Source organism: Fusarium mangiferae, assembly GCF_900044065.1.
Source record: "Fusarium mangiferae strain MRC7560 genome assembly, contig: FMAN_scaffold009, whole genome shotgun sequence".
In the NCBI taxonomy this organism is placed as follows: domain Eukaryota; kingdom Fungi; phylum Ascomycota; class Sordariomycetes; order Hypocreales; family Nectriaceae; genus Fusarium; species Fusarium mangiferae.
The window spans coordinates 757,056-783,001 of record NW_024573929.1 but is presented as its reverse complement, the minus strand read 5'-3'; the positions used below and the strand labels follow the sequence as shown (position 1 = coordinate 783,001).

Below are 25,946 nucleotides of genomic sequence, written 5' to 3'. Positions count from 1 at the left end.
GTCGAATAAAAAGTTCAAACGAGTCCAGGGGACTCGGCCGTGACGGAAGATAGCGCCGGAAGAATTATTTGGAGACGGTGAAATATACCCGTTTGGGGATAGAGGCGAGGTGTAGTGGGACGACCCTAGATTTCATCTCGTCTCTTAGCTGAACGGTAGGCCTGGGCCTAAACTAGGGACCAATGAGAGGGTATTAGTGACGACGTGCTGGAGTAACCAGACTGCCGGGAGTTTGGACCGTTGCCAAGATGGTTTTTCTTGTGGGACGAGGACGATGTCACGATAAGGTTCCCAACGGCTGAACCCCTTTTTTTATGTCTGAGTTTAAACAGAGTTTCATACATAAATAGAAACTTAGATCTGAGTTCAATGATTTATGTTTAAAGAGTGACCGAATTGCCACTAAACTCCCGGCAAACTCAAAGTGTCACAATCCTAATCTCAAATCCCATGACGACTCATAAAGTTCGAGGCCAGCACCACGTCAGCCCATCGTCATTTCCAAAATTACAGGGGTAAGCCATGAATCAGATTCACTATCGAATTTGCCAGCCACGAACGGAGAAGGCCCCGAAACGATTTCCCAATGCGAGTGTTGGTTGCAAGCTAGTCGGCGGGTAGAAAGCTTATATCAGGAATAGTCTCACCATCCGCGACCGCCACCGCCACAGGCTAATGATTCTGACAGAAGCGACACGTGGACCGGACACTGCGCTTATCGGTATTTCCATGCGAGTGGGATGAGAGCCTTAGATCTGGTGCAGGGGATACCCCTGACTTGGATCCAGCTTGAGTCAGTCATGTATGACAGTTCGCCTTTTTTTTAGTCGCTTTCCTGTGAGAGAATAATGTTGCTCTTTCGCTTTACCGATGCTTATTGCCGATATGTTTCGACTTTTCAAGGCCGTGGTCTCAATCAGTTGGAAGTAAATGTTCTCGACCTTTCTTGTCAGAATGGTCGAGACTCTTATGTGCAAACTGCAGCAAATAGTGTCTTTGAAGTACCATAAACCCGGTAAATTTCAAGCACAGTTAGATTCTTTTGCGAAACTAGACATGTCCGTAATCGGAGACAACTCTTTCTTTGTTAAAATGGGCCTAGATTTGGTTCTTAAGTAGACTCGATCTGACTACCCTAAATAGGATAGATGTAGAACTTGTTCTCCAAATCAGTTAAATCCAATAGAGCTATTTCGACCTTTCTTCGAACAATCTGGCCATTCTCATCCAACTGCTCAACTTCACCAAACTCATGTGCAAGTCTCTCTTCCTCGCTCAAACCAGCCGCCCACTCCTTGCGCTCCTTATTCCTCTTTTTGAGAATAAACTGAATCACGAATAAAACTGCCGGAGTTCCCACCCAGCTGATAAGAATCATTGAGATCCAAGCCCCGTAATACCTGGGAGCATCCTTCGGAACCCAGATTTGCGGTGAAATCAAGTTTGCAACACTATAGCCAATCATGAACATGACGTTGCGGGTCAGCTTCTTGGTGTAGCCAGCGGCACTCGACGTTGCCCAACCCAGGGCAATGATGTAAGTGTTTCCGTAGGTATGGCCTGCGAGGAGGAGGCAAGCAAGCATTCCGAGTTTCTCGTTCCAGTTGATGGCAACCATTCCGATACCACCAGCAACAGCAGGTATACACCAGACAAGGCCGTGAAGAGCAAGGTTGGAAGGCCACCATTTCAGTGCAAAAGTTCCAGCAAGACAAATCGCGACTCCAAAGCCACCTCCAGCTGCAGCAACAAGTGTTGAACCTAGGGCATCGACGCCAAGAGCCGTAGTAATGAGATTTTGTTGACCGTATGTCAAGTTGTTGGACATCATAAGAGTAAAAGCCTGGAGTGCAAACAACCAAGATACTGGATCCCGAAGCGTCTCCTGAAATTGAGTCTTCTTGAACTGCTTCTGTTCGATGGAACTCTGACTCGACTCGTGCACTCTCTTGATAGAGTGAACCTTTTCTTCCAACGTCAAGAATCTAGCCTCGGCGGGGTTGTTTGGGTAGAAGAACCAGACAAACACAGATAATACAACTGAAAGGCCTCCAGTAACAATCATGAAAAGCTTCCAGGGTAGGACTGAGCTATGACTCCAGAGAAGACCGTAGGAGATGAAAGCCGCGCAGACTGGTGCCAAAGCTGATGTTACCCAGAGGAAAGGCTGAAGGAATGATTGTTCGTGGCGGTTGAAGAACATGCCGATTGTCATCTCCATTGCTGGCACGACTACTGATTCGGCAGCCCCGAGAGCAATTCGAAGAACAACCAGACCTGCGTATTTGGTCGCAACGCAGTGAAGAAGGATAGTAGCTCCCCACATGAAGACTAGTCCGGCAACGAATTTTCCAAAGGGAAGTCTCTGCATGAGATAATGACCAGGCCATTGTGCAGCAAGATATCCTGGGATAGTGTGAGAACGGTTCCTGCAGCTAGTAAAGGGTCTGAAACATACCGACATAGAAGAATGTTCCCAGATTGTTGTATTGTGCCTTGTTAATACCTGTTTCCTCGAAAAGGCCGAGAATGGCAGCATATCCGAGAGTTGACTTGTCGATCTGCAGATGTCAGTAAATCTATAGTGGGAAATGCTGGTGAACTTACGAATAGAAGCAGATTGATTGCTGATAAGAGTCCCATCACGTGCCAGTACAGCTTTCTTCGCAGCTTCTTCTCCTTCTCGGGAGTCAGAGGACCAAACTGATCGCCATGCTCCTCAACGAGACGTAGAGTAACATCGGCATACTTTTCAGACACAATAGCCGTCTCTCCTTCTTTTTCCCGGCTTTGAACCCTAGAAAGGTCCTTTGAATCTTCTGTGACACCCATATCTGTAGATGGAAACATAAAGAACTGGAGTGAAGAGCGGATACAGCCGAGTGATCTGCATGCGGGAAGTGCTTGGCTTTATCTCAAGCGGTTCTCAGATATGAGACCACTCTCAAATCACATCAGATCGACTCCATACTTCTAAATTGATTACACTGACTCACGAATCGCCTTTTTCGTGATGATTTTCACTTCATTGTTACGCTGACCTTTGTTGCGACAACGTGGGGAACGATTGCGTGCTGAGGTTAATGTGTAGCGATAGGTCGATTGCATGTTGATGCGTCAAGGATTCGGATCCGAGCCGCTGGTAGTTGCACGATGCGGCGCATTGGATGCCGCAAAGCCGCAATTTTAACTGAATAGGGAACGCTACAGTTTAAGACTCATGGTCTCTGTGCGCTGGGCGAATGAATCTACATGAGACGAAAGACAGACACATATTTTCCCTTATTTTACCTATATGTCTATCAACCCATTGCAATCTGCTGGTCGTGTCGCTATTATCATGTTTTCCTGTTTCTATCAAGCCGTTAATTGTAATCTTGAACCTGTTCAGATGGTTCATGCGAGACTATTTACAGCTTCGGGCACAAGCCGACTTGCAAAATCCACTTTGCTTATATTGCTAGTGAACTCTATTCCTGCGGCTCCGCGACATTGGAAACCGGTGCCGCACGCGATCCGACGGGTCAAATATTTCCCAATACGGTAATATTTCGGCCTCGGGCGAGTCTATACCGCAAATTATGATAAACCTATGCCTAAATTAGGAATCATATATTGAAAACTGTCCATCGAACACGAATCAGATATTGCCCGTATACAGAAACTAAGACTACATCCAGCCGCAGCATATCCGAGAAGATTAAAGAGTGAACAATGTCGGGACTCTTCCGGTTCCTTCATGTTCAGCAATAATCTTCTTATTGGCCCTTCGAAGAATACACTTCAACAAGAAGCAAACACAGATTTCTAATACAGCAAACGCCAAAAGAAGAATCATCGCCCTAGTATACCTTGGCTCATCATTTGAGTCGAAGAAATAAGGGCTCCAGATGGTTCCAAGCTGACCGGTGACGTTGATGATAGCCGTTGCACAAGCCTTCTTCGTCGGTGTCTGACCAACTGAAGACGCAGCCCAGCTGTATAAAGCCGCATTTGCTCCAAAGCAACCGCAGATGTACAAGAACGATGCAGCGTAACGAGCGGGGATATTGATTGTAGCAGCACTGATGATAAAACCGACGATTGCGAAAAGGATCGCAACGCTTATGTGCCACCCTCTCTCTGCTTTGCGGTCACTGTGCCAAGCGATGAAGTATGAGATGAAAGCGCCGAGAAGATATGGTGGTGCAGTACAGACAAGAGTGACTGTTCGACTGCCCAGATTGAAGCCTCGGACGATGGCAGGGTAAAAATAGTTGAAACCGTAGGCTGACTGGTTAGAAAGGAGCAAAAGTGCCTGTGCCGTGGTTAGATGCTTTCGGAAATATGGAGATTCAGAGCACTTACAAAAGCCCAGACTTTGATATCGGTAACGGCAAGTCTTAAGCCATGCATCACAGACTGGTCATGTTCCTCCTCAGACACAGCATCTCTGGCCATGCGAGTGACAGCTACTTCTTTCTCCTCCGCGATAAACAGCCAGTTCTGACTCTTCGTGGCAGGGAAATCAGGAAGCATCACAAACGCGACTAGACCCAGCAGAAATGTAACAGCACCTTCGAGGATGAACAGCCATCGCCATCCCTGAAGTCCAGCCACACCTCCCAAGCCTGCAAAGATACCCGCAGCCAATAGGCCAGACACTGCAGTTGCAAGCACAAGGCCAGAATACAGAACTGCATAGCGGAGTGCCAACTCTTTCTTGGTATACCAGCATGATAGGAGGAAGAAAACGCCTGGGAAGAAAGGCGCCTCACATATACCGAGGAAAAAGCGAATGACGATCAGATGCGTGAATGAATTACAGGCAGCGGTGGCAGCAGATACAACAGACCATAGGCAGACCCATGCTGGGATGTAAATCGAAGGTCGAACGCGGGTGAGGATCATGTTGCTTGGAATCTGCATGAGCATGTATCTGTCTTCCGTTAGCTTATGTTTCCCATGATTGATAATTTACTGACCCAACGTTTAGGATTGCCAAAGCAGTACTGTAATCGTTACCACTTAACCCGAGATCCTTCTCTAGAGAGTCCAACTTTGCTTGACTATTGTTGCATTAGTAGAGCACTGAAACGCTGACCAAGTAATTCTTACGCAATATTGTTCCTGTCCAAGTAGTTAAACAAATACAGGATGAAAACCATCGGCATCAGGGTCATGTCTAGCTTGCGGACAAGACTCTTTTGCACAGAATCGTAGCTAGGATCATCGACTTCGGAAGAGATACCCACTTCGTGGTCGGTGTTCTTCGAAGGGGAGAGCTCAAGGGCTTTGCCATCAGCAGCGGCAAAGTTCGCTTCTGAGAGTTTGGTGGACATATTTCTGGAGGCTTGGTGGTAGAAAGATATTGAAAATATGTTTGAAGACATTGGTAGTTTTCAAGGAGGTCAAGGGCCTACTTTATATGTTTCTTGCTCCAGAAAGCTTACCGACATCGGATCTAGAGAAGGCTTCAGTATGGGGCCCCGGAAAGGGGCATGAATCGTGGGGTATCTCACATCGAATCTAGTAAGTTGTCACTTTCACGAAACGCTATCAACCATATCTCAAAGCGAGGCCGTGAAGCAAGTCCGAGAGGCTTTTCATAAAGAGTGGCGCAGCGCTAGTGGTTCAACGGAGGTGTACCTCCATTCGATACCTAGGCTTTGTGGCTGACTAGTATTCCCACTATCTTATAGCTGTAAGTGGTGCTTCGATGTATTGACAAGTGTAAACAAAGCGGAGTCGATCGATGTCTCTCCGTTCCAAGAGTTTCCTGCCAAAGTGGACTCAATGACTGCTCTATCGGTTAACGTTAACTGTTCTAGATCTCTGCTCTTACCAGTGTCCCAGGCACCCCTGGAGGATAAGTTTTCGGCCACAGCTTTACTTGCTGAATCGCCTTTGGCGAGTGGGTTCACGAACTTGAGGAGACTAGAGATTATATATGGCTGAGATCCTCACAGGGCCGGACCACGCCTAGAAGACACACTGACGTAGTCTGTCTCCGATATTACACGAGGGCATCGGTCGCTTTGAGTATTATATCATAATGTAGTTCTATATCAAGCTGATTCTTTTGATTGAGTTATACATAAGACGATTTTAAGAAATTCGTCGCATTCTCTTCTATAAAATCAACCGGAGAGTAATCAATTTATCTTACGAATATGCTAGAATTCTTTTTAATTAGTCTCACAGCTTGCTAGACTTCTCAGGAATAGCAGCGATAGCCTCCATCTCCACATGAGCGCCCTTGAGAGGAAGCTGGGCCACAGCCACGCACGTTCGGCTCTATCCGTCGTTGTCAGTACCGAGCCAACACCTGAGGCGAGATAAACAACTTACTGGCTTCGGATCAGAAGTGAAAAACTCGAGGTAAGCTTTGTTAACCTCAGCATAGTGGTCCATATTCAATATAAAGATGGTGACTTTCAAAGCATTATGGAGACTTGTTCCCGCCTTGTTCAGGATGGCGTCGAGGTTCTTTAGGGCACCCGCCTATTTTGAGCATTAGGATATAATTCAATCAATAGCCCGGGGGAGAGAAAAGAGGACACACGGTCTGATGATAGGGACCTTCAGCCAGTTGTCGAGTCTGGGGGTCCATACCGAACGAGCCTGAGCAGTAGACCGTTCCATTGTGGATGATTGCTTGGGAGAGATGGGGGCTGGGTGCAGGCGCATCGGTAGTCAAGACACCTGTTCGGAGAGCCATAATGAGTATTGTAAGGGTTTGGGGGATTTCACACGAGTTATGGAAGATAGGCTGGGGCTGATCTGTGAACTATGGGGGTGAATGCCGCCTATAAGGAAAGAGAGTCTCCGATGTTCGGAGAGGGTTTCGAGAGGCATTGTCACCGAGTCCATACTGAAATCAACTTGAATACTTCTGCCCAACAAGGTGTCAAGATGAATCCGTGATAGGTCTCCCCTCAGTCTCCACCGTCAAAGAAGAATGGAGGTGGATCTCCGTGAAACTAATGCAGCTCAATGTCCAATCAAGTCTCAGCGGACACCTCCCTCCATCGCTTTAGACGCCTTCTCTTCGACTACCTCGGGATGGAAGTAAAATGAGAACCTGGGACAAAATGAAATAAATATCAGAAATTATGACGTGGACCCTGGAAGTGCAGATAATACGCCTCATACGAGCGAGATATGCTACCGGCGTCTTCCGGAGTCAGAGAATAAATCTGAATCAGTTCCCTCTTTTTATAAGAGCACGCGCTAGCTCGTCCTTCAAGTCATCCATCCTGATTCAAATATCTTTGTGAATTCATTTCTAGAAATCTTTACCACCACTTACTAAGAATGTCTCAACAAGGCGAAACCATTGTCGTTGTGGGGTATGTCGAACAGCTTGCCTGGCTTTGAAGCCATTGAGTTTGCTTTTGAGCAATCTATCACATTAAGAACAATGACTAACTCTAGAAACCCACAGCGCTGGAGTCATAGGACTATCCACAGCCCTTCGAGTTCAAGAACAAACTCTTGCGCAGAACAACCCGTCATCCATCGTCATCATCGCACGAGACTTCCCCAATGAGACATCCATAAACTATGCTACGCCTTGGGCCGGCGCACATTATCGACCATGCCCGGGGAACACCCCTCAGCTACTTCAAGAGGCGGTATGGGCGAAGAAGACATACGACACGCTTGACAGTTGGCCTGAGAAAGACAAACTCGCCGCTGGTGTGGAATTCATGCCAGGAGAAGAGTTTTTCGAAAACCCAGCGCCTGAGTATGTCGATGTTACCAAGGATGTATCAAAGTCGGTGTACGCTCACCTCGAATCGAGCTTTGAACTTTTCAGCAGCAGTGAATTGAGTGCTATGGGTGATTCTCTGCAACTGGGTTTTCGTTACCGGACATACTCTCTCAACAGTCCTCTATATGCTTCGTTTTTACAGCGCAGATTTCAGAACAGAGGAGGCCGTGTAAGGCAGTATGCACTTGCATCACTGGAAGAGGTCTTCTCTATTGAAGCCTCTGTCTCTGTTGTGATAAATTGTTCAGGCATGGGCTTCGGTGACCCGAGAGTATTTCCCATCCGTGGTAAGTGACAAGACACTGACGCATCCTTGATTCTATTACTAATTGTATTTCAGGCCAGACATGTCTTGTCCGAAACCCAATTACCAAGACGATGACACGCCAGAACTCGGATGGGTCTTGGTCATTCGCTATTCCGCGACCTTTAGAAGGCGGAACTATCATTGGAGGCACCAAAGAGCCCCATAATTGGAACCCTTATCCTTCATCTGAGACACGACAAACTCTCTTGTCCAATGCAGCAAAGTGGTTCCCTTTCGACAGCGAAGGTCCTGTATCTGCTAACACAAAGGAGTCTAATCGCTTCGATGTTGTCAGGGACATTGTTGGTCGTCGGCCAGCGCGTGAAGGTGGCCTTCGCCTAGAACTGGAGCGTCTCAAGCCAGGTGTCGTTGTTCATGCTTATGGTGTTGGTGGTAGAGGTCTTGAGCTATCATGGGGGATCGCAGATGAGGTTGTTAGTTTGCTCCAAAAGCAGGGCTATTTTTCCTCACGAGCGCGTTTGTAGATCAGCCACACCCTGATCAGTCTGTTGTTTGTCTCACTATGTTTGAGGGTCGAGGATGCTTGCGCCTCTTATGATGTTATTGATTCATCTCAATCATGTATGAACCTCAAGTTAGGTAATAAGTCAACTCATTATGAAAATGTCGATTCGCTATGCTAATCCCAAAATGCAAGTCTAGATATAAATATTACAAGATGATATCCAGCTTATGAACACTTATCTGGCATGGCCTGTGTAGGAAGAAACTGAACACCTGAAGCAGGGTTGCCACCCAAGACGATGTCGAAGTAAGTGCTCTGCTCCTCGAACTTGGTCTTGGCCTGGAACGCAGTGAAGCCGGCTGACTTCTTGCCAGTAGCCTTGAAGTTGGTGATCTCAGTCTGGAACTTGGGAACTATAGAGCCCTTGACGGGTTTCTTGTGTGCGACGCGGAGGGTTAAGGGGTCCTTGGCACGAGCGTCGCGAACCATGGCTGTGACGACGAGAGGTGCATTAGGAAGCGACTCGAGCACGGCGCAAGACTGCTGAAGTTGGTAAAGGACGGTGTCATCGACCTTATAGCCACCCGTCTTCTGGTTATCGTGGGTGACAGTGACCTTAGTGGAGGGCTTGACCTCCTGGATCCAGAACTTGGTGATACCATTCTTGGCGTCAAGGGTGGTATCGAACTGGAAGTTCGCAAAGAGCTGGCCAGCGCCGCTAGAGGTACCGCCCTGGAAAGTCACCTGCTGCGTAGGAACAGTGACCTTCTTGCCGTCTCGACCAGAGTAGATGAGGTTGATAGCAAGGTCATTGGGATCACGAATGTTGTTTGTGATTTTGACTCTAACGGTCCCAGTCCAATGCATTTTTCCTTTACTGTTGAGAGACAATTCGGTGATGTAAGGGCGGACATCGTAAGCCTCGAGGACGGGGGTGAGCTGCACACTCTTGGGGACGGTATCAATCATGCGGGTGAGGATGTCAGCACACATGCTGCTGAAGCCAGCCTTGGTGGAGAGCTTCTTCATGGTAGCCCTGTCGTTATCGAAGATTCTCTTATCCGAGTGGAAGGTCGCGTTCTTTGCAGCAACCAGAGGGTTCTTAGATGTGCCGGCCAAGTACTCAGTGACAATGCCGTTATGGAAAGAAGTAATGTCCTTCTGGAAGGGCACTGAAGTATCGTTGTTGGGATCAGCCTTGATCTCGACGATCTCGGGAAAGTCAACGCTGTGCACGCCGCCAATAGCATGGCCGCAAGCAACCATAGCAGTCATGTCCTCCTTAGTGAAACCAGCCTTGGTAAAGGCAGAGAAGGTATCCTTCAAGTTGGTCGAAGGCTCAGGGACACCCGATGGACCAGCCTTGTAAGCATCGACTCGACCAGCGCGGAAAGGAATTCTGGGGCCTTCGCAAGCTCCAACGGCGAGCACTGTGCCGAGGGCTGTGAGGTCAGAAGCGGTGGCGCGCTGGTTGTGGAAGCCACTGAAGAAGCCGAAGGTGTTGTTGAAGGCCTTGCCGGGGTTCTCAGGTCGAGAAGACTCCCAGTAGATGGAAGCATCCAGGCCACCTGTTCCCGCTTTGGCATCGTGTGTGATGACATCGTGGAAGGCTGTTCGGAGCCATTCGGCCGTGTTCTGTTGTCCAGGATTATTGCTTCCAAACTCGCAAGTTCTTAGGGCTAAGAATTATTAGCATCGTCTTGGGATGACGGAATGAATGGTGGGTTCCTTACCGTCAGCGAGACCTCTCTTGTTGAATCCTCCTTGCATGTACAGAAGATCTTCAACCTCATCCCATTTTGAGGGCCAGACAAGCTGCGAAGCAGCACTTAATTGAACGAGTGCAAAAGCGAGAGTGGCTGAACCTTTCATGATGGGCAGAATTGGATTGAACGAATGTGTTGGTGTGCCACGAAACAAATGCCATGATGTCTCTCGCCATCTTATACTACATCTCCCTTCATAGTCAAAACCCAATATCCCAGCACACGATGTTTCACTTATGGGGCAGAATTAGAGAATACGAGAGCCTGGCTCCCAAATAGTGTAAAAGCTATGCATAAATTCAGCCTAGAAAGCCCGTCGGGCATTCCGCATGACTAGGAACGAGGTCGAGACAGCGGGAGATACGAGCCCTACCCATGTGGAGTGCCCCAAATTTTCAGGGCTCGTAAACAGGTTGACCAATAGCGTTGGTTTGATTTCAATGCAGATCCCCTGAAATTTGCAATTTACCCGCCAGGGTTAGACTGTAGGACTAATTTTAGATGTCGGCAAGACAATGCCGAACTCCACTAGGAAGTTCTGGAAGATCGCCTGGACCTGATGATCCATTGCGGCTACGCTTTGACTGGAATGCTAGGAACTATTGTAAGGCGATGCTACTCCGTAGTTAGTGTTGATCTTGACTCGGTAGTTCAACGCTGGGTATCCACTAGTTGAATCGTATAGCATATCTCTCCTGGGGGACATAGAGTTTGCTGGGACGGCTCGTAGACCCTAAGTTCTATAATTACTTTTTGTTGAGCAGAGGCAATCACGGCAATTACTGATAGACGAGAGGTTATTTGCACTATAATGTAAGGCGCAGCTATACGAGACATATCAAAAGTTCTTTGAATCACCCTTGTTGGGTCTTCCGTTTGCAGAAAGGATGGTCACAGACTTTGAGGCTCAAGATTACTAGAGATACAACCACCATTGAGGTGATCTAATAGGCTTATCTCAATCATTGTATACGTCTCTTTCTCTTTAATGTTCTAATTTATCATTCAAATTTCTTAGCCATACTCTGGAGTCACTAGCGCTTTGTATCTCTGCTTTCAATACCAGTATTCGACCGGTTACCCTATGTATCTTGGTCGTTGATTGATGTTAAATGAATCAAATTTTGTCCTTTAATAATCCTGTTCTAAACATTCTATTCTAGGCTGAAGGCCAACGCTAACTATGGATTTATCTACTAATTTCTCAGTGTTGATTTGAGCTCTCGGCCAAAACAACATTGTTGAAGTCGCTCACCATTGCAATGGCTGCTCAAGGAGAAGCAAAGACACCCAAAACATGCATTTCAAGCAAAAGGGCTTAGTTTAAATTAGGTAAAATTAGGACAGACTGATTTAATCCTTAGATGAAGTAATCTAAGTACCCTACGCTCAGAGTAGAACCTTTCTTGCTTTTCAAGAGCTAGTCGTCTCATATAATGATGCCACCATAATCACAGTTCCCAGGGGCACAAATCAGAAAGAACCACTGCTGCGGCTCCCAAGTCAACGCATATTGTAAGTGAGACATGGTCATGAACGTTCATGCAGCTTTATTTACTCTCTTCGTCGGCTTCATCGTTGGACCAATCTCCCTCTGAATCATCATCCTGTACCTGCTCAATCCCTGGTGAACTCTTTGGATCATCCCCTTCCTCTCCCTTCTCCTCCTCCTCTTCCGCCTCATCATCTTCAACAAACTCTGGACCCTGCTCTTCCCATTTATCGTGATACGGATGAACCTCCTCTCTGTACCGATAGCACTTGAAACACAACTCGTACGAAATATCGCAACCGCTACAGAGGTACAGGGTGCCGTAGGAGTGCTGATACGTTAGTAAGTAGACTGCGTATAGTAATTTCGAGGGAAACTCACAAAATGGCACAAGTCGCAAAGCCATGGAGTTCGCACTGCCTTCTTGGAAAGATGGAACTTTGACTTCCAGTCATCCTCTTTCTTCTTACTAGGGCTTGCTGTTAACAAGTCTATCACTTCTTGTGATGCTCCATAATATCTGGCCATCTTGAGCGGCGACCACTCTCTGTCATCAGACGTCCGACCTCGAACCGACGGGTCTGCTCCACGATCCAGAAGAAGTTTCACGATCTCGGGACTAATTTCATCGGGCGCGCCCCAGCTTTCACAAACGCGACATGCCCAGAGCAGAGGAGTCCAACCATCGTCGTCAGGCTCATTGATAGATATTATGCCGTTGGTAAGAGACAGCACCAATTCGACAAGATCAGATCTTCCCGTTGCTACAGCAAAATGTAGCACTGTCAGGCCAGACTTGGTCTTTGTCGTGATGCCAAGGCGTTCTTCATCATCGCCACTTGCCTCTAGTAATAGACGAAGATGCTGAACTGTTTTCAAGGCTGCATAATGTATAGGTCGTCGCCCATGAAGGTCTTGCCAGCCGATGTCAGCACCTTTCTCAAGCATGAGCTTGATAATGTCTATAGAACCAGTCAGGATCGCTGCACTCAGGGCCGATCCCATGTTACCGCCATGAACATTGACGTCGGCGCCAGCATCATTGATTAGATACCGGGCAATTATGTCCTTATCTTCCGCAGAAGTAAAGTATTTCTCAAACACTCTCTGCAGCGGTGAGCCATACATCCAGGAATTGGCGATATCCGGGTTAGCGCCCTTCTCGATGAGCACTTTGACGGTATCAACATCGCACAGCTTTGTTGCGATGTGCAGAGCTGTCCCATCCTTAGCAGCCTCCACGTTCAAGTCAAACTTTTGAGAGGAGAGCATTCGTACTAAAGGAAGGTCTTCATTCATGATGGCTCGTCCCAGGGGGGTAAACTTATCCTTGTTCCGGATTGTCAGACTAGCACCGCGGTTTATAAGGCGCCTCACGACAGATAAATTTGCGGGTTTAGGAAGACAGAAGAGAGCAGAACCTCCCCATATGTCTATAGCGTCAACGTCCAAATTGTACTCCAGTAGGATCTTGACAGTCTCTTCATGCTTGGTGGCCACAGCTAGGATCAGAGGTGTTCCGCCTTTTGGAGTTTTCGCCTCGATATCAGCACCATTTTCCAGTAACAGCCTTAGGAGCTCATTGTAACCGCAGGATGCTGCACAATGGAGTGGCGTGTAACCCGCATCAGTAAAATCACCCTCTGGGCATCTGGTTTCAAGATCTGGTTTGTGTTCAAGAAGCAGCTCGACCACCTTTACCTGGTTGAAACACGCAGCGAGGTAGAATGGCGTGCCATCAGCAGAGAGCGCATTTATATCAGCTCCAGCTTCGACAAGAACCTTCATACATTCGGGCAGATTGTAAGCAAAGTGAGTTGCGTTCCATTTGTTGTTGGCGCCGCTGACGGCATTTATATCCGCCCCGGCATCAATGAAAGTCTTGGCTATTGTCGCTTCGTTTCCCAGGACGGCAGACATCAGAGGCGTAATCTCATTGGGAGCAGCGTAGTTGACGTCGGCTCCGTTCTCCAGGAGGGCTGTGACTATGTCTTGATAGCCTGCCCTGGCAGCGGCCACGAGAGGCGTACCGTGATAAGGAGAGTCGTCTAGCTGCACATCGACCTTGTGACCCTCTTTGAGTAGCATGTTCACAATCTCAACATTATCCGCTCTTACAGCATGGATAAGAGCAGAATCGTCATCGAACTCTTTGCACGTGCCGTGGTCAAGCAGCATACGACAAATCTCAACGTCGCCCGATCGTGCCGCTATGCCCAATGCGTGGAATGAGTGAACCTCTCTCAACTTTGAATTGATATCCAGGCCAGCTTCAAGTACTGACTTGAGGCATTTTGGGTAGGGGGCCCCTGAGATGGGAATCAGGGCAGGCCGAAGTTCCCTCACGTTGGCAGTGAGGACTTCTGTGTTCGCTCCAGCTTTGACGAGTGCTTGAAACGCTACGTGATGTCCTCTACCCCCAGTATACCATAGAGAATTCCTGCCCTTCTTATCCTGTGCTTCGACGAATGCTGTTTTGGCTAGCCTGTGGATGACCTTCGCTCGGCCATACTTGGCAGCTACCACTATGGGCGGCGTGTCTACCCAGTTGGGGTTGACGGCAGCAGGGTCAGCTCCGTACTCTATGAGGGTGTCGAAAGCTGCAGTATCATCTCTGACGATGGCACAGTGAAGAGGTGGCGAACAATTCGGATGTGTCGACTTAGCGTCCGCTCCAGCTTGTAATATGGTCTTTAAGTGCTCGGTTGAACCGAGGTAGGCAAGTCTCGAGATAAGCATGCTGGGCCACTGAGTTACATGGAGATTTTCTTTGGCATATAATAGAAGGATGTCCAGTGTTCCCAGCTTTGCCGATCGTGCTGCGACCATGATAGCTTCGAGGCAGACAACTGCACTGGTGCTTGACTTCTGGAGGAGTAACTTGACAATATGGCTATGTCCGTATCTCGATGCCTCGATAAGTGCCTGGGGAATATCGCGTTCGTCAGGTTCTTGAGACTGAACCCAGGTTCTGATCCAGCTTTCGTCGCCTATAGATGCAATTACTGGCGCGTGTGAGAGGAATAGTCGGTCCGATCTGGTATGGGGATTTGAAAGGAACCATCTGGCTGCATCCCAACGCTTGAGTGCCGCACCATCGTTGAAGAAGTTTGCGATGATGGAAGTTTGTGGTTTTGGGGATACTTCTAAATACCCTAGTTGGTAGTGCAGTATCCAGAATTCGACAGCATACGATGTGATATCTGATGGGTACTCAAATATTTGTTGATCAACAGGACATGTTCGGCAAGCTGCTAGGATCTTGTCTTGGGTAGAAGGTAAGGTGAGATGTCCAGCACAAGCATCTGCGATCTCTTGATGGCCGTCTTCTGAAGAGTTCCAAGCGTACCAAGGCCGGTTTGTGGCGGAAGCGTCATGTGTAGTCGTCAAAAAATCCCGAGCGGCTGGATGGCGAAATTGAACTTGACCATTCTCTAGGATTATCATGGGCCCAAGGCAGTTTTCAATATCCCACATGAGATCTCCATATGCCTCCTGCTCAGGGACTGGGTCCGTTGAGGCGCCGATGCTGAGTGCACTCCCCAGCTCTCCAGGAGTCAATGGTCGAAAGGAGAACGACATCCACATCAATACTTTCCGAGCCCACGGCCGGGAACTTTCAGGTATCGCATCCAAGCATCGTTCGAATATCTTGGCTGGTGAAAGAGGTGCAAGTGATGCGAGCCCCCGCTCTAGAGCTGACTTCGTAGATGCACAAGGGGCAACGAGGAGCCATTCTAGAAGGAAGCGGCGTAGCAAGTCATCGTCACTGCAGGACTCCAGTAATTGTCGTATTTCTTGCTCAACGTGGCGATATTGTGGTCGCGCGTTGCACAGTTCAGTCATGAATTCGAGCACAATGCTCTCCATAACTTCAGCTTTCAGCGGGTGGTCTCTCAAGTTAATCGTAGGAAACTCTGATAGAGCCTCGCAGATCCGACTGTCATCAACGGTCGTCACCAGAATCTTGAAATGCTGCTCAGAATTCTTGGCCATGTAAGAGACCATGGAAAAGAACAAAGCACTGCTGTCGTCACACTGATCGAGCCGATCGATGATCCAGTGAATTTCGCCGTGGGTTGTTATGTCCCCCATAAGCTTCTCCAAAAAGTAGAAGGCATCCTTATCGGTCCAACAGTCTGAGAAATCTGGCGGTTCTATGTCGGGCATCTTATCGTTAGGAGATTCTCTTATCTGGCTGAGAATCTGGAGCAAGAAGGAGTTTGCCATGGCTCCGATGGAATTCCTGCGGATATCGTGTTTGTCGAATTTGAAGTAGAGAATGCATCTGAAGTACGAGGTCTTTCCAATTATCCCTTCTAACACATGCTGAGCCACGTTGGAAATGTGGGAGGTGCCATGAATATGCAGAAGAGCGAGACCCCAAGACTTCAGCCATTTAGTCATGGTATCGTGCTCATCAATCCAGTCGAATCCACGGGTTGTGTTGAACTTGAAGGGGTAAAACGAAGGTGCTTGGTGCATTATGACTATCATAGCATGGGATAACTTATCATCCTCCCAAGGAACTAGAAGAATAATCAGAAGGTTTTCTCCGGTCGATGTTTGACTGTGTGTTGACTTACAGGATGAAATTCTCTGGGTCTGAAAGCCTCCGTACGGAGCATACGCTTCAGTTTCATCGACCAACTCTTTATGAGACTTGTCGATGAGTGAAATCTTCTCCATGGGAACTCCAAGTGTCGCGGTGTATGTGTCAAAGACCTGTAAGTGAGTCAGTATCATCATTGCAACATAAAACCTACTTTTCAACTCACCTTTTCAACAGGATCTGTCTTTGATGAAATGATATTGATAACGTTAGCGCGTGTTAGGACTCTGGTGTTTAAGAAAGAATTATTCACGTCAATGATTGACCGTGCTAGACTTTTCATGTTCAGGCTAGTTGCTGTTGAGTCTGCTGGTTTCAACATGTCAAGCCTGGTTGCAAGAATCTCGATGTCTTGATGTGTATCCAGAGTTCTGTGTGGACAGCCGAAGAACATCTGCAAGAGGTTAATGATAGCTCACAGAAACCTGATTCTTTATATTTCATACCAAAAGTTTCGTTGAGTAACTAATATCAGCATGTTCGCTGTCATATCGACTTGCTAGAATCAGAGCCTGATATTATATTAGCATGAACACAACGAAATGGACTCAATCCAACTAACCTTTTTGGCTATAATTCCTCCCATATCGTGGCCAAAGAACGCTATTGGTAACGGCTGAAATCTTTGGTTAGTTGCAACTCGAAATTCGAATGTATGGCAATTCTCACTGGTTTTTGGTCGCTCCTCATCTCAACTAGCTTTTGAAGGAGCTTAGAGGCCTCGGAGGAAATAGCCTCCTCAGGATACGTAGCCTTTTGTTAATTTTGTGGTGTCATAGGCATATCGAATAATACGGACTTCCCATTTCATGTGGGAGGCCAAGCCCTGGATCCAGGTGTTGGTCTTGCTTGAGCACCACTGGCCTTCCTGACCGCCGAGGCCATGGATTGCTACAATGCTATAGCAAGCTTTGTTAGAAGTATGGTTTTTGAAAGGAGGTAAGCTTATCTTACTCAAATCTCCTTTCGCTTTTCTCATATTCTTCGGATGTATCGATCGAGAGACCCAAGTCGGCGGATGGAGAATCGTTATCCATGGTAACGCTTGACGTCTCGGTGACATCGAGCGACTTTTCTGGCTCCTCCATAGCGATATGAGCGTGAGTCTATGACTCTACATAGAACCATGGGATAGTGGCTTGAAGTTGATAGCCCTCTCTAGTCATCGTGAGGAGCAATAGTGCAGAAGGCTGACTCAGTCACGGCAAAATGGACTGATCAGCCGTGGATCTTACGTGAGCCTATAATCGTTGACCCCTCGTATCGAATTTTGTGATACCTTCGGGAGACCGAGAAATGGAGGGGGTTTCAACCTAGGTGATAGAAATAAATCATCCAAAACTCGCCAAATCTCACGGAGCTTGACTCAGTATTTCTGTCACCTATGATATACGCCCTAAGTTTTGGTCCCCGAAGGCTGCTTACGACCTGCATGAGCTGAACGACAATTGGCAATAGCTCCCGGTAATCGACCTATAGATAAGCATAGAGAGCTTTGGGAGGCTGGATAATCCTTGTCGGTGTGGAGGCTGGGGTCCTAGATGGAGTTATCCTTCCGATGTATGAACAAATCATGGGATCTTCCACCACAGATTTTCGAGCAGGATTAAGCTATTAAGCTGGTACCCGCTTTTGAGTATGGAACAGGTCAAAGCTCCGCCAAGGATGTTCGCAAAAAGTTGCCAGTGCGTGTTTGAGTTGGTACCTGAGATGTACACTTTGGAAAAAAGTCTGAGTAACCCGGTGGTTATGCTATTGAGGTTGCTTCAGGAGCTCTGACTACCGATCTTCTTTGTCTTGACAGAGTTCTCGATCACGTTGGCCGAGGTGATATCACAGATAGCGTTTAGATCCAATTCCCCAAGCTTCATCTCCATATCTTTGTACCTATCACTCGTCGGAGCCAGCGTCGGGTCAAGTAGTACGGGATCATCACGTTTCGTGGTGCCGACAAGCCATTCCATCGACGTTCTCCAGTCGGCTTTGGCGTTGACAGTCACCACGCACTGGAAACGTCCCTCGTCCCTCCGCTTGAGCAGAATGGCGGTTCGCATAGAGACAGGTACACCAGTTTTTGTCTCAGGGTTCTCCAACAGTGTCCAAGACGCACAGTTTGGCTTGCCATAGTTTCGTCCGCGGAGGTCGATTGATCCTGTCACGGCTGCAGCGAGGTCATCTCTCTTGCGACTTCACGCTCATACTTCAGACCACTTCCCAATTCCACTCCAGCTGCGCCTGCGCCGATGGTCACGTCGCCTCCAGTAGTAGTTGTCTCTGTCTGTGTCGTCTGAGCAAATCTCAAGTTGCCGTTGGGCGCGATGGCAAAAACGTGAGGGTCAGCTACGCCTTTCTCACTGGCAGAGAACCTCAGCTCAATATCGACATGTGCGATACGCCGCGCTCGTTTTCTTGGGTCAAATCGAAATTCGAGTACCAGTAGAGTGCATAAAGCATCGCCTTCGGGGTCAAACAAGCCGTGAACAATGTCGATGCTAGAGCAGCGAATGTCGACAGCGCCTTTGCGTTCAATGATGTTCTCGCGCTGATAAGGATCTAACGGATCATTCTGCGTGCGGAATTCATTCCCCTCCTCGCCTTTAGGCGCAAGTGAAATGCCGAAGGAGATGTCTTCCTCGGCATCCACATCGTAGTCAGGATCAAGACTCATTTCGTGAGCGTAGACAGCAGTAAAAGGTAGGTTTCGAGTAAATTGTAGAGGAGGTTTGTGGTCAAGAAGTAGAGGGGCTTTTGTGACAGCCTGATGTGATACCTGTGAGGTACATGCCCTCAGAAATGGGGTTCTTTGCCCCCTGTTCATATCTTTGACTCTGCTGAGCGGCTAATAAATGACGTGTCTCCTGTAGGTGCAGGCTGCAGCCGGTAAGCAGAGAAGCAAATAAGCAACCAGAGCATCATTGAAATGCAAAATAACAGCTGAGAAAAATACAAACTTAAAAAGATCTGATACAAAGAACGATGACAAAGGTTGCATTCACAACAGACGTCAAAGGCGTCGTTAGCGATGACGACGATGAGGACTACGAGAACGATGATTTTGAGGAGGAGCCCGCCAAGATAACCAACCACGATGAGGTTCTTTTCGCCTTTGAGAGCATCACGAATGAGGCTCGGAATATGAAGCTGAACTTGGGCAAGAGAGAAAATCGAGAGAGCTTCTTACAAAAGTATGGGCAATTCCTCTCAAAATCGACAAAAGACTCAAACCAGACACTCCTCCACATGATCGCCAACACAGTGGGACACAAATCGTTGACTCGCTGCGTTATCAAGTTCGACAAGACCTTGCTATACCGAGTGGACGACTCAAGCAAGACTCCTCTGCATATCGCCATCGCCAAAAAGAACCATGCATTCATCGAAGTGGTCTTGGATGAGAAGAAGGCGATTGATGACCTTGACTCACTGCTCCGCATTACTTGCGAGCATAGGAGGAACTGCATCTATACAGCTATATATCACAACCTCCAACCCTAGTATACTATAAAACTGGTCAAACGAGCATCCGAAGAGACACTACGAGCACAAGACCAAAGCGGCCTGACCCCTCTTCACTTGGCTGTCGATTACAAGTATGCATCAGAAGGGCAGCTAAAGATTGTCGAGGCACTCCTTGCTCATGGGGATAGTGCCTTGGATGAGTATACCAAGGAACCTCAAAACCTATCCATCTATGAGTACCAAGATCACACACAGCGCCTCTGGCGGAAACAATTCGAAGTGCCTGTTTCCGCTCGTGCTGGGGAAAGAAAACCCGACGGATCAAGGGATGAGCCACAGGGACATGAGAGCGAACATGCCGGATCAAAGCCCAAAGGAGGGCTGGAGCATGCTGGCGGGAGAAACCGCATCTCTCAACAAGGCAAAGACACCCACGGAGGGCTACATCGAGCGCCTGATAACCCTCATGCACCAAGATCAGAGGAGGCCGAAGTACTTTCTTCAAGCCGCACTTCTACTGAAAGTGCACGCCATACAGCCGTGAACAAAAACTCACCTATTGAAGCACCTGATGGCTTCAAGCCTATACAGAGACGACAAACGGGTGTAGAAAACGGTGAAAAGCAGGCCCAAGAAGAGAAACGGAAGAGCGAATACGCAGAGAAGATCCGCCAGGCGGTCAAGCTACACTATCTCCGAACTACTCTGACGATCAATTCGAGGCCTGCTAGTAGGGATCAGCTCAAAGCTGTCAAGTTTCTACATGGAGCGAATCTAAACAGTGAGACAGAATTCGTAACACTTTTGGCAGATGCTAACCATTGGTTTCAGACATCAACTTGTGTTTCGACTACTCTGAGGCACCACCAGAGATCTACGAGGATTCCTTCAAACAAAGTTATGACCACATCAACTTCGACCAAGTCCTGCGCTACGTTTCATTCCGAAGAATCGAGCTGCAGAAACCCCCAGTATCAGCTATAAAAGCAAGACTAACAAGGAACCGAGCTCAGGCGTCGAATAAAGGACGTGGTAGGGATGATCTGACAGTTTTCTTCAACTGGCTCAAGGGGAAGGGAGTCAAGCATGTCCTCAAGGTTATGGTGGATGACTTGAAAGACCCATCGCATAGCGACAAGGCACTCGAGGATTGTCTACGGCCTTTCGAGGTGGAGATTCTCGACTGGACGAAAGTCGACTTGTGTCCGGAGACTATCTTAACTGCTTGTCGGAATGTTAGGCAGCTTTATCTCCGATGGAGTGGTAACAGAGCGGTTTTGAGGGCTTGGAGCGAGCCTGATGGACTGGCGAAGCTAGAAAGGCTGGAGGCGGTACATTTGGTATACAGTGAGGAGCAGGTATGTTTCTGAGATTTTCCGTCATTGCTGTACTAACATTCGACGTTCCATAGGCATTAGAGTCGGCCGATCGCATCACAATGTACGCGAATGACTTCGAGGAGCGGTTAAACGACTCAGCAGCCTCAAACCCGAACAGACTGCCTTCAAATGACGAAGGCGAGGCTGGGGAAGGAAGACGTATACTCGTCTTCAGGTGCAAAGCAGATGTTCCCGGCAGTGAACGAATTGTCCGAGAGGGAGCATTCGCAAAGGCTCAAAGCGGCATCAATGAGATGAGTCTACAGTCAAACAGATGGCTGAACTGTATGGACAAATTTGCCGACGAACTCCAAAATACTTGTTCCGAGTTTGTCAAGCCTCAAAATGGTATCAAGGTCGCCCTTATTGACGATGGCGCTGATCCCTACGTCGAGTCTCTACGGGGTAAGATCTGGGGTGGAGAGACGTTCAGCAGAGGCTTTCCTCACGAGAACGGACCCAGCCCTTACTATAGGTCTACGAAAGGCCACGGGACTGTGATGGCGGATATGATTTGCCGGGTATGTCCGATGGCGAGGCTGTATGTGTACAAACTTGAGACGCAGACGAGTCTCAACTTGGCGACACAGACTCATGGCAAGGAGTACATTGCTGCAGAAAGCGCAGCGCTGGTGAGTATCACTTTGTGACTATGGGTTCTTGTATCTCGACTAACACGGTACAGGCTGTGAGAGCAGCGATAGACCAGAAGGTGGACATCATCTCAATGTCCTGGACAGTCAAAGAAACAGTCGAGAATCGTGATGGTGTCAACACTTTCCGCCAAGCCATCAAGGACGCACTCGACGCAGGAATTCTCCTCTTCTGCGCCGCCGCAGACACTGGCGCCATCACCGAAGTTGAGTACCCATGGTCTTTCGACCGCCAGCGCATCTTCCGCATCGGCGCTGCCACCGCAGACGGTCGCGTATGGGGCCCAACAGGCAGCCCCCAGCACTTAAGCTTCGTTATACCAGGTCACAAGGTAGTATCGCGAAATCCACACCGTGAGGGTGCGTTGCCAGACGACTTTGAGGAACGCACCGGTTCATCCGTGGCTACGGCGTTGGCGGCTGGTCTAGCAGCACTCATTCTTCACTGCGTCAACCTTGCCATTGTTCACGGTAAGGAACATCCGTCTACTACGGCTGTTAGCGCTGAAGACCTGGAGCGACTTTCGAATCACGATGATATGTATAATGTGCTTCGTGGTATTGGGTTGGATGAGGGCCAGCAGCGGTTCATTGAGGTTTGGCGACGGTTCGATCGTCCGGCGAAGGAGCTCAAGGAGCCGATGAGTGACAAGATGGATGCACTTGGCATCGTTGCTAGACTGGCTCGAGATCTTGTTCCTAGTGGAAGCAGCTAGTCTTGTTCAGACTATGGGCAGTCAATAGATGCTTGGTTGGGGGAGATGAGGCAGCGGTTTAGGCTCAACGTTGCAGGAGGCGATAACTGAAAATACATAACCTCTGCTAAACTTCTAGAGACAAGCCACTATAAACAGTAGAGCATCGCCTCTCACACAAATAGTCGCCTTATACAATGAGATCGCAACCCTTTGCTCCTCTTCGATACAAATGAGACAAATATCTGCTAGCAAAGATCAAACCCAAGTCGTACCCCACATTCCACTCGCATACTTATGCGTCCTGATCTTGCGTCTCCCATCAGGTAACACTTCCACATACTCATTCAGCCCTGGCCTATATCCAAGCTCCTTTTGCTTCTGTTTAGCTATCTTATCTGCTTCCTTCTCTGCAGTAGTTGGTGGCCGAGTTGGCAATGACAGCCCAGATCTGCGAGCGTCCTCCACTGCAAGACAGAAGCCAAGGTCATCCTGGATTTGCAGTAGAGTTTCGGCAGATAACGAAGAAATTTGTTTCTGCATGGTAGTCAAGCTCGTAGAGGAGGATGCCGCTGTTGACGGTTTTGTGTAGACGAATTCCGGGAGATCGTCGCGAATGCGCTCGCAGGTCCAGCAGTGGCAGTGCTCCTGTATGGGAGATGGGTCGTCCATATCGAACAAAATCTTCGCATCTCGTTTCAGGTCCTGCCCCTGCGTTTGCTCTGACTGAACGCCTCCAATTTCTTTCAGGAAAGCATTGTACTGTCTGGGAAAGAGGCGGTGCGTCCTCCAAAAAAGCCTGACTCCGAAGGACTGGTGACAAACCATCTCTTCTTCAACTGCATTGGGCTCCCTTAAGTGAAAGTCCAGATACTCCAAGCCCGCTCGAATCAGGGACCCTTGCAAGGCAGGTGAGCGTATCCATAGAAGCTTATTAGACTCCTCGATGATATTCTCCTGCCTCTTGACTTCACTGAATAAATCTGTTTCGATACGCACTTTGCCCGCGTCTGCGTATGCCGGGGGGGTCTGTAAATACTCAAGAATATCACATGGTTGAGACGTGATATTGGTGAACAGCTTCTGGGCAGATCGAGGAAGTACAAGTTGCATCTTGTCCATATCGATGACATCTCGAATTGCAGGCCAGGGGAAACAAATGTTTTTCAAGCGCGCAGCATTGGCACCCTGGGCGTTGCAAGCAGCCTCATAAGCCTCCGGGTTCAGTATAAGTGCGTACCATACGAGCAGTATGTCCAATGGTGGCAGATAGTCCTTTGTGAGCTGGAGAGCAGCACGGGTGCCGCCATGATGCGAGTAGGCACTCGCATGGTTCAGCAATAGCTCAATACCAGACCACCAAGTCGTAAATCGTGTAACTGCGAGTTTTATGAGAAGGTCCCATTTTTGGGATGCGGGAAGCTGCGTTGGCTCCGATGGCGATGCCGGCACTGGACTCTTGGTGTCATCGTATGCAGGTGGTTGGATGACCTCAATGTTGAGAGCGCCCGCGCTAGCCTTCAGGTTGCGAAAACACTCAAGCAGAGCGAGATGTACAGCTGCATGACTCGCATCGGGGTATGCCAATAGAGTCTCAATACTTTGCGATTCCGTTTCGCAGGGAATTGAAAACACGTTTGAGAAGACTCTTGGGTCAGGAATGACTGTTTGTTTACCGTCTGCCTGGGAGGGCTTGTATGACGATGGCAATGTCCAGGTGTGCGGGTCCAGATTGACCGCGTTGTCCACGACCTTTGCGCCGCTGCGAAAGTTTTTAAACAGCGGCATCGAGAAACCGTTGCATCTCGAGATGAAAGGAGAGTTTGATAGATGAGCCACCGAAAATTAGAAGACGAAGCATGAGGTATAAAGAGGGAAATTAATCGTTAGCCTTTCACTCCGCCTTGGAATTCCTTGCGCCTCATCCTGGGGCGCATGACGCTAAGCCACCCAATTCTAAAGCTTAATTCAGATAAGGCTGCGTCGATAACTTTGACGTGAGCTGCGATATGATTCTCATAGCAGATCTTCTATGTATCATTACTATCTGTAAAAAATGCATGTAGTATCTTTGCAGCTTCCTCCGAATCATCCGTTCCTCGAATCTGATCCAAGGCAGCTTGCGTCTGTTCAGGCGTGAAGCCTCGTTCAGGTGTATAGAAGTACGTGATCGTTTCCGTTGAAATCTCCTCGTTAAATTCAAAATGACCTTGAAACGTCAAGACACGTCCTGGTTGAAAGATTCCCTGCACGGCGCAATGTGGCGTGCTTCCTATCGACATCCACGACTCAGGCCATGATGCTTCAAATCGAACATGGTCGCCGTGAGCGAACTGCACCCGTAACCCGTCTCCCTCAGGCAGGCTTAGAACGTGATCGAAATGAGCTGCGAATTTCGGGTTTAGAACAACTTTGTGGATGCCGACTTCGTAACCCTTTGGATCTTTCTCGACAATCACTCCGTATTTCTCAAGCAGGGCTTCGGAGATGATCTGGTGCCCGAAGCAAGCTCCAAACATCCGAACATGTTGATGAGTCTGGTAGGTTCTTTGGATGAAAGCTTTCAACCTCGCAATCCACAGATCCTCGTCGTATACCCCTTTCACAGAACCTGTGATCAGGAAGGCATCGAAGTGATTTGGATCGGGATATTCGTTTTTGATAATGTCGAATGCAGAAATCTGCAGAACCTTATCAGACCCCAGAGTCTTATTGACAGCTTGTAGCCGATGACCAAAGATACTGCTATATGTCGGTCCCCAAGTTTCGGCGACCTTTGGTACAACGTAGTCGCAGTCCAAAATGGCGACCCGTACAGGTTGCTGGAGTCGGCTTTTCACGGTCATTTTTTCTCGGAGGCGGAGATAGTCGATATTCTAATATTTGAACTTGGAAAGGGAACAAGAATTTGAATTGCTTGAGGGGCTGGTCCGTTGGAATCCGGTAGATAAGTACTATCTTGTAATGTCCGCCTGATCATGAAATACAACCGAATGCACCCCCACTCACCATTTTTACCAAATCTGGAAAGTTTTAGAGACTGTTGGTCTGACTAGTACAATCTGATGCTACCATGAAGTGGGGTTTCCCCATCCTTATCGGCTACATGCCGACCTATGCCGAAGTACTCGGGGTAACCTCCGACTAACAGACCCAACCTCCATCAACGTTGTAGACAGCAGCCTCAAGGCCGGCTTTGTTCATGTCGGCGAGCGAGAGTTGGGCACGTCGACTTGCTAGGAGCTTAGCAACTGCAAGGCCGATACCAGATGCTGCGCCAGTGACCGCGATCTTCACGATTCAGGTTAGATGCTCGATTTCAAATAGAGAGAGTTTTTTATATACATACCGTCTTGCCGTC

General features: G+C 48.3%; 10 protein-coding genes across 10 annotated transcripts; 2 read left to right on the top strand and 8 right to left on the bottom strand.

Moving 5' to 3' along the window:
* Positions 1–1,135: 1,135 nt before the first annotated feature.
* FMAN_12355 (uncharacterized protein) lies at positions 1,136–2,832 on the bottom strand (the record flags this gene model as incomplete). The annotated part of the gene is made up of 3 exons (XM_041834884.1): positions 1,136–2,406; positions 2,459–2,561; positions 2,608–2,832. The coding sequence occupies 3 exons, from the start codon at positions 2,830–2,832 to the stop codon at positions 1,136–1,138; spliced, it is 1,599 nt and encodes a 532-aa protein (XP_041685103.1).
* Positions 2,833–3,700: 868 nt separating this feature from the next.
* On the bottom strand, positions 3,701–5,321 carry FMAN_12354 (uncharacterized protein; the record flags this gene model as incomplete). The annotated part of the gene is made up of 4 exons (XM_041834883.1): positions 3,701–4,297; positions 4,348–4,918; positions 4,965–5,048; positions 5,098–5,321. 4 exons carry the CDS (start codon positions 5,319–5,321, stop codon positions 3,701–3,703), a joined length of 1,476 nt encoding a protein of 491 aa, XP_041685102.1.
* An 856-nt stretch (positions 5,322–6,177) lies between these two features.
* FMAN_12353 (putative brt1 protein) lies at positions 6,178–6,700 on the bottom strand (the record flags this gene model as incomplete). The annotated part of the gene is made up of 3 exons (XM_041834882.1): positions 6,178–6,276; positions 6,331–6,483; positions 6,545–6,700. The coding sequence occupies 3 exons, from the start codon at positions 6,698–6,700 to the stop codon at positions 6,178–6,180; spliced, it is 408 nt and encodes a 135-aa protein (XP_041685101.1).
* Positions 6,701–7,296: 596 nt separating this feature from the next.
* FMAN_12352 (uncharacterized protein) lies at positions 7,297–8,548 on the top strand (the record flags this gene model as incomplete). The annotated part of the gene is made up of 3 exons (XM_041834881.1): positions 7,297–7,331; positions 7,427–8,043; positions 8,097–8,548. 3 exons carry the CDS (start codon positions 7,297–7,299, stop codon positions 8,546–8,548), a joined length of 1,104 nt encoding a protein of 367 aa, XP_041685100.1.
* Positions 8,549–8,754: 206 nt separating this feature from the next.
* Positions 8,755–10,401, bottom strand: FMAN_12351 (uncharacterized protein; the record flags this gene model as incomplete). Its single annotated transcript, XM_041834880.1, has 2 exons — positions 8,755–10,208; positions 10,263–10,401. The coding sequence occupies 2 exons, from the start codon at positions 10,399–10,401 to the stop codon at positions 8,755–8,757; spliced, it is 1,593 nt and encodes a 530-aa protein (XP_041685099.1).
* Positions 10,402–11,845: 1,444 nt separating this feature from the next.
* Positions 11,846–17,487, bottom strand: FMAN_12350 (uncharacterized protein; the record flags this gene model as incomplete). Its single annotated transcript, XM_041834879.1, has 9 exons — positions 11,846–12,118; positions 12,169–16,316; positions 16,374–16,512; positions 16,566–16,793; positions 16,846–16,911; positions 16,962–17,015; positions 17,069–17,152; positions 17,199–17,298; positions 17,354–17,487. 9 exons carry the CDS (start codon positions 17,485–17,487, stop codon positions 11,846–11,848), a joined length of 5,226 nt encoding a protein of 1,741 aa, XP_041685098.1.
* A 678-nt stretch (positions 17,488–18,165) lies between these two features.
* Positions 18,166–19,067, bottom strand: FMAN_12349 (uncharacterized protein; the record flags this gene model as incomplete). Its single annotated transcript, XM_041834878.1, has 2 exons — positions 18,166–18,560; positions 18,608–19,067. 2 exons carry the CDS (start codon positions 19,065–19,067, stop codon positions 18,166–18,168), a joined length of 855 nt encoding a protein of 284 aa, XP_041685097.1.
* Positions 19,068–19,375: 308 nt separating this feature from the next.
* FMAN_12348 (uncharacterized protein) lies at positions 19,376–22,606 on the top strand (the record flags this gene model as incomplete). Its single annotated transcript, XM_041834877.1, has 5 exons — positions 19,376–19,801; positions 19,895–20,639; positions 20,690–21,216; positions 21,270–21,869; positions 21,923–22,606. The coding sequence occupies 5 exons, from the start codon at positions 19,376–19,378 to the stop codon at positions 22,604–22,606; spliced, it is 2,982 nt and encodes a 993-aa protein (XP_041685096.1).
* A 237-nt stretch (positions 22,607–22,843) lies between these two features.
* FMAN_16161 (uncharacterized protein) lies at positions 22,844–24,373 on the bottom strand (the record flags this gene model as incomplete). The annotated part of the gene is made up of 1 exon (XM_041834876.1): positions 22,844–24,373. One exon carries the CDS (start codon positions 24,371–24,373, stop codon positions 22,844–22,846), a length of 1,530 nt encoding a protein of 509 aa, XP_041685095.1.
* A 242-nt stretch (positions 24,374–24,615) lies between these two features.
* FMAN_12347 (uncharacterized protein) lies at positions 24,616–25,431 on the bottom strand (the record flags this gene model as incomplete). Its single annotated transcript, XM_041834874.1, has 1 exon — positions 24,616–25,431. One exon carries the CDS (start codon positions 25,429–25,431, stop codon positions 24,616–24,618), a length of 816 nt encoding a protein of 271 aa, XP_041685094.1.
* Between the last annotated feature and the right edge of the window lie 515 nt (positions 25,432–25,946).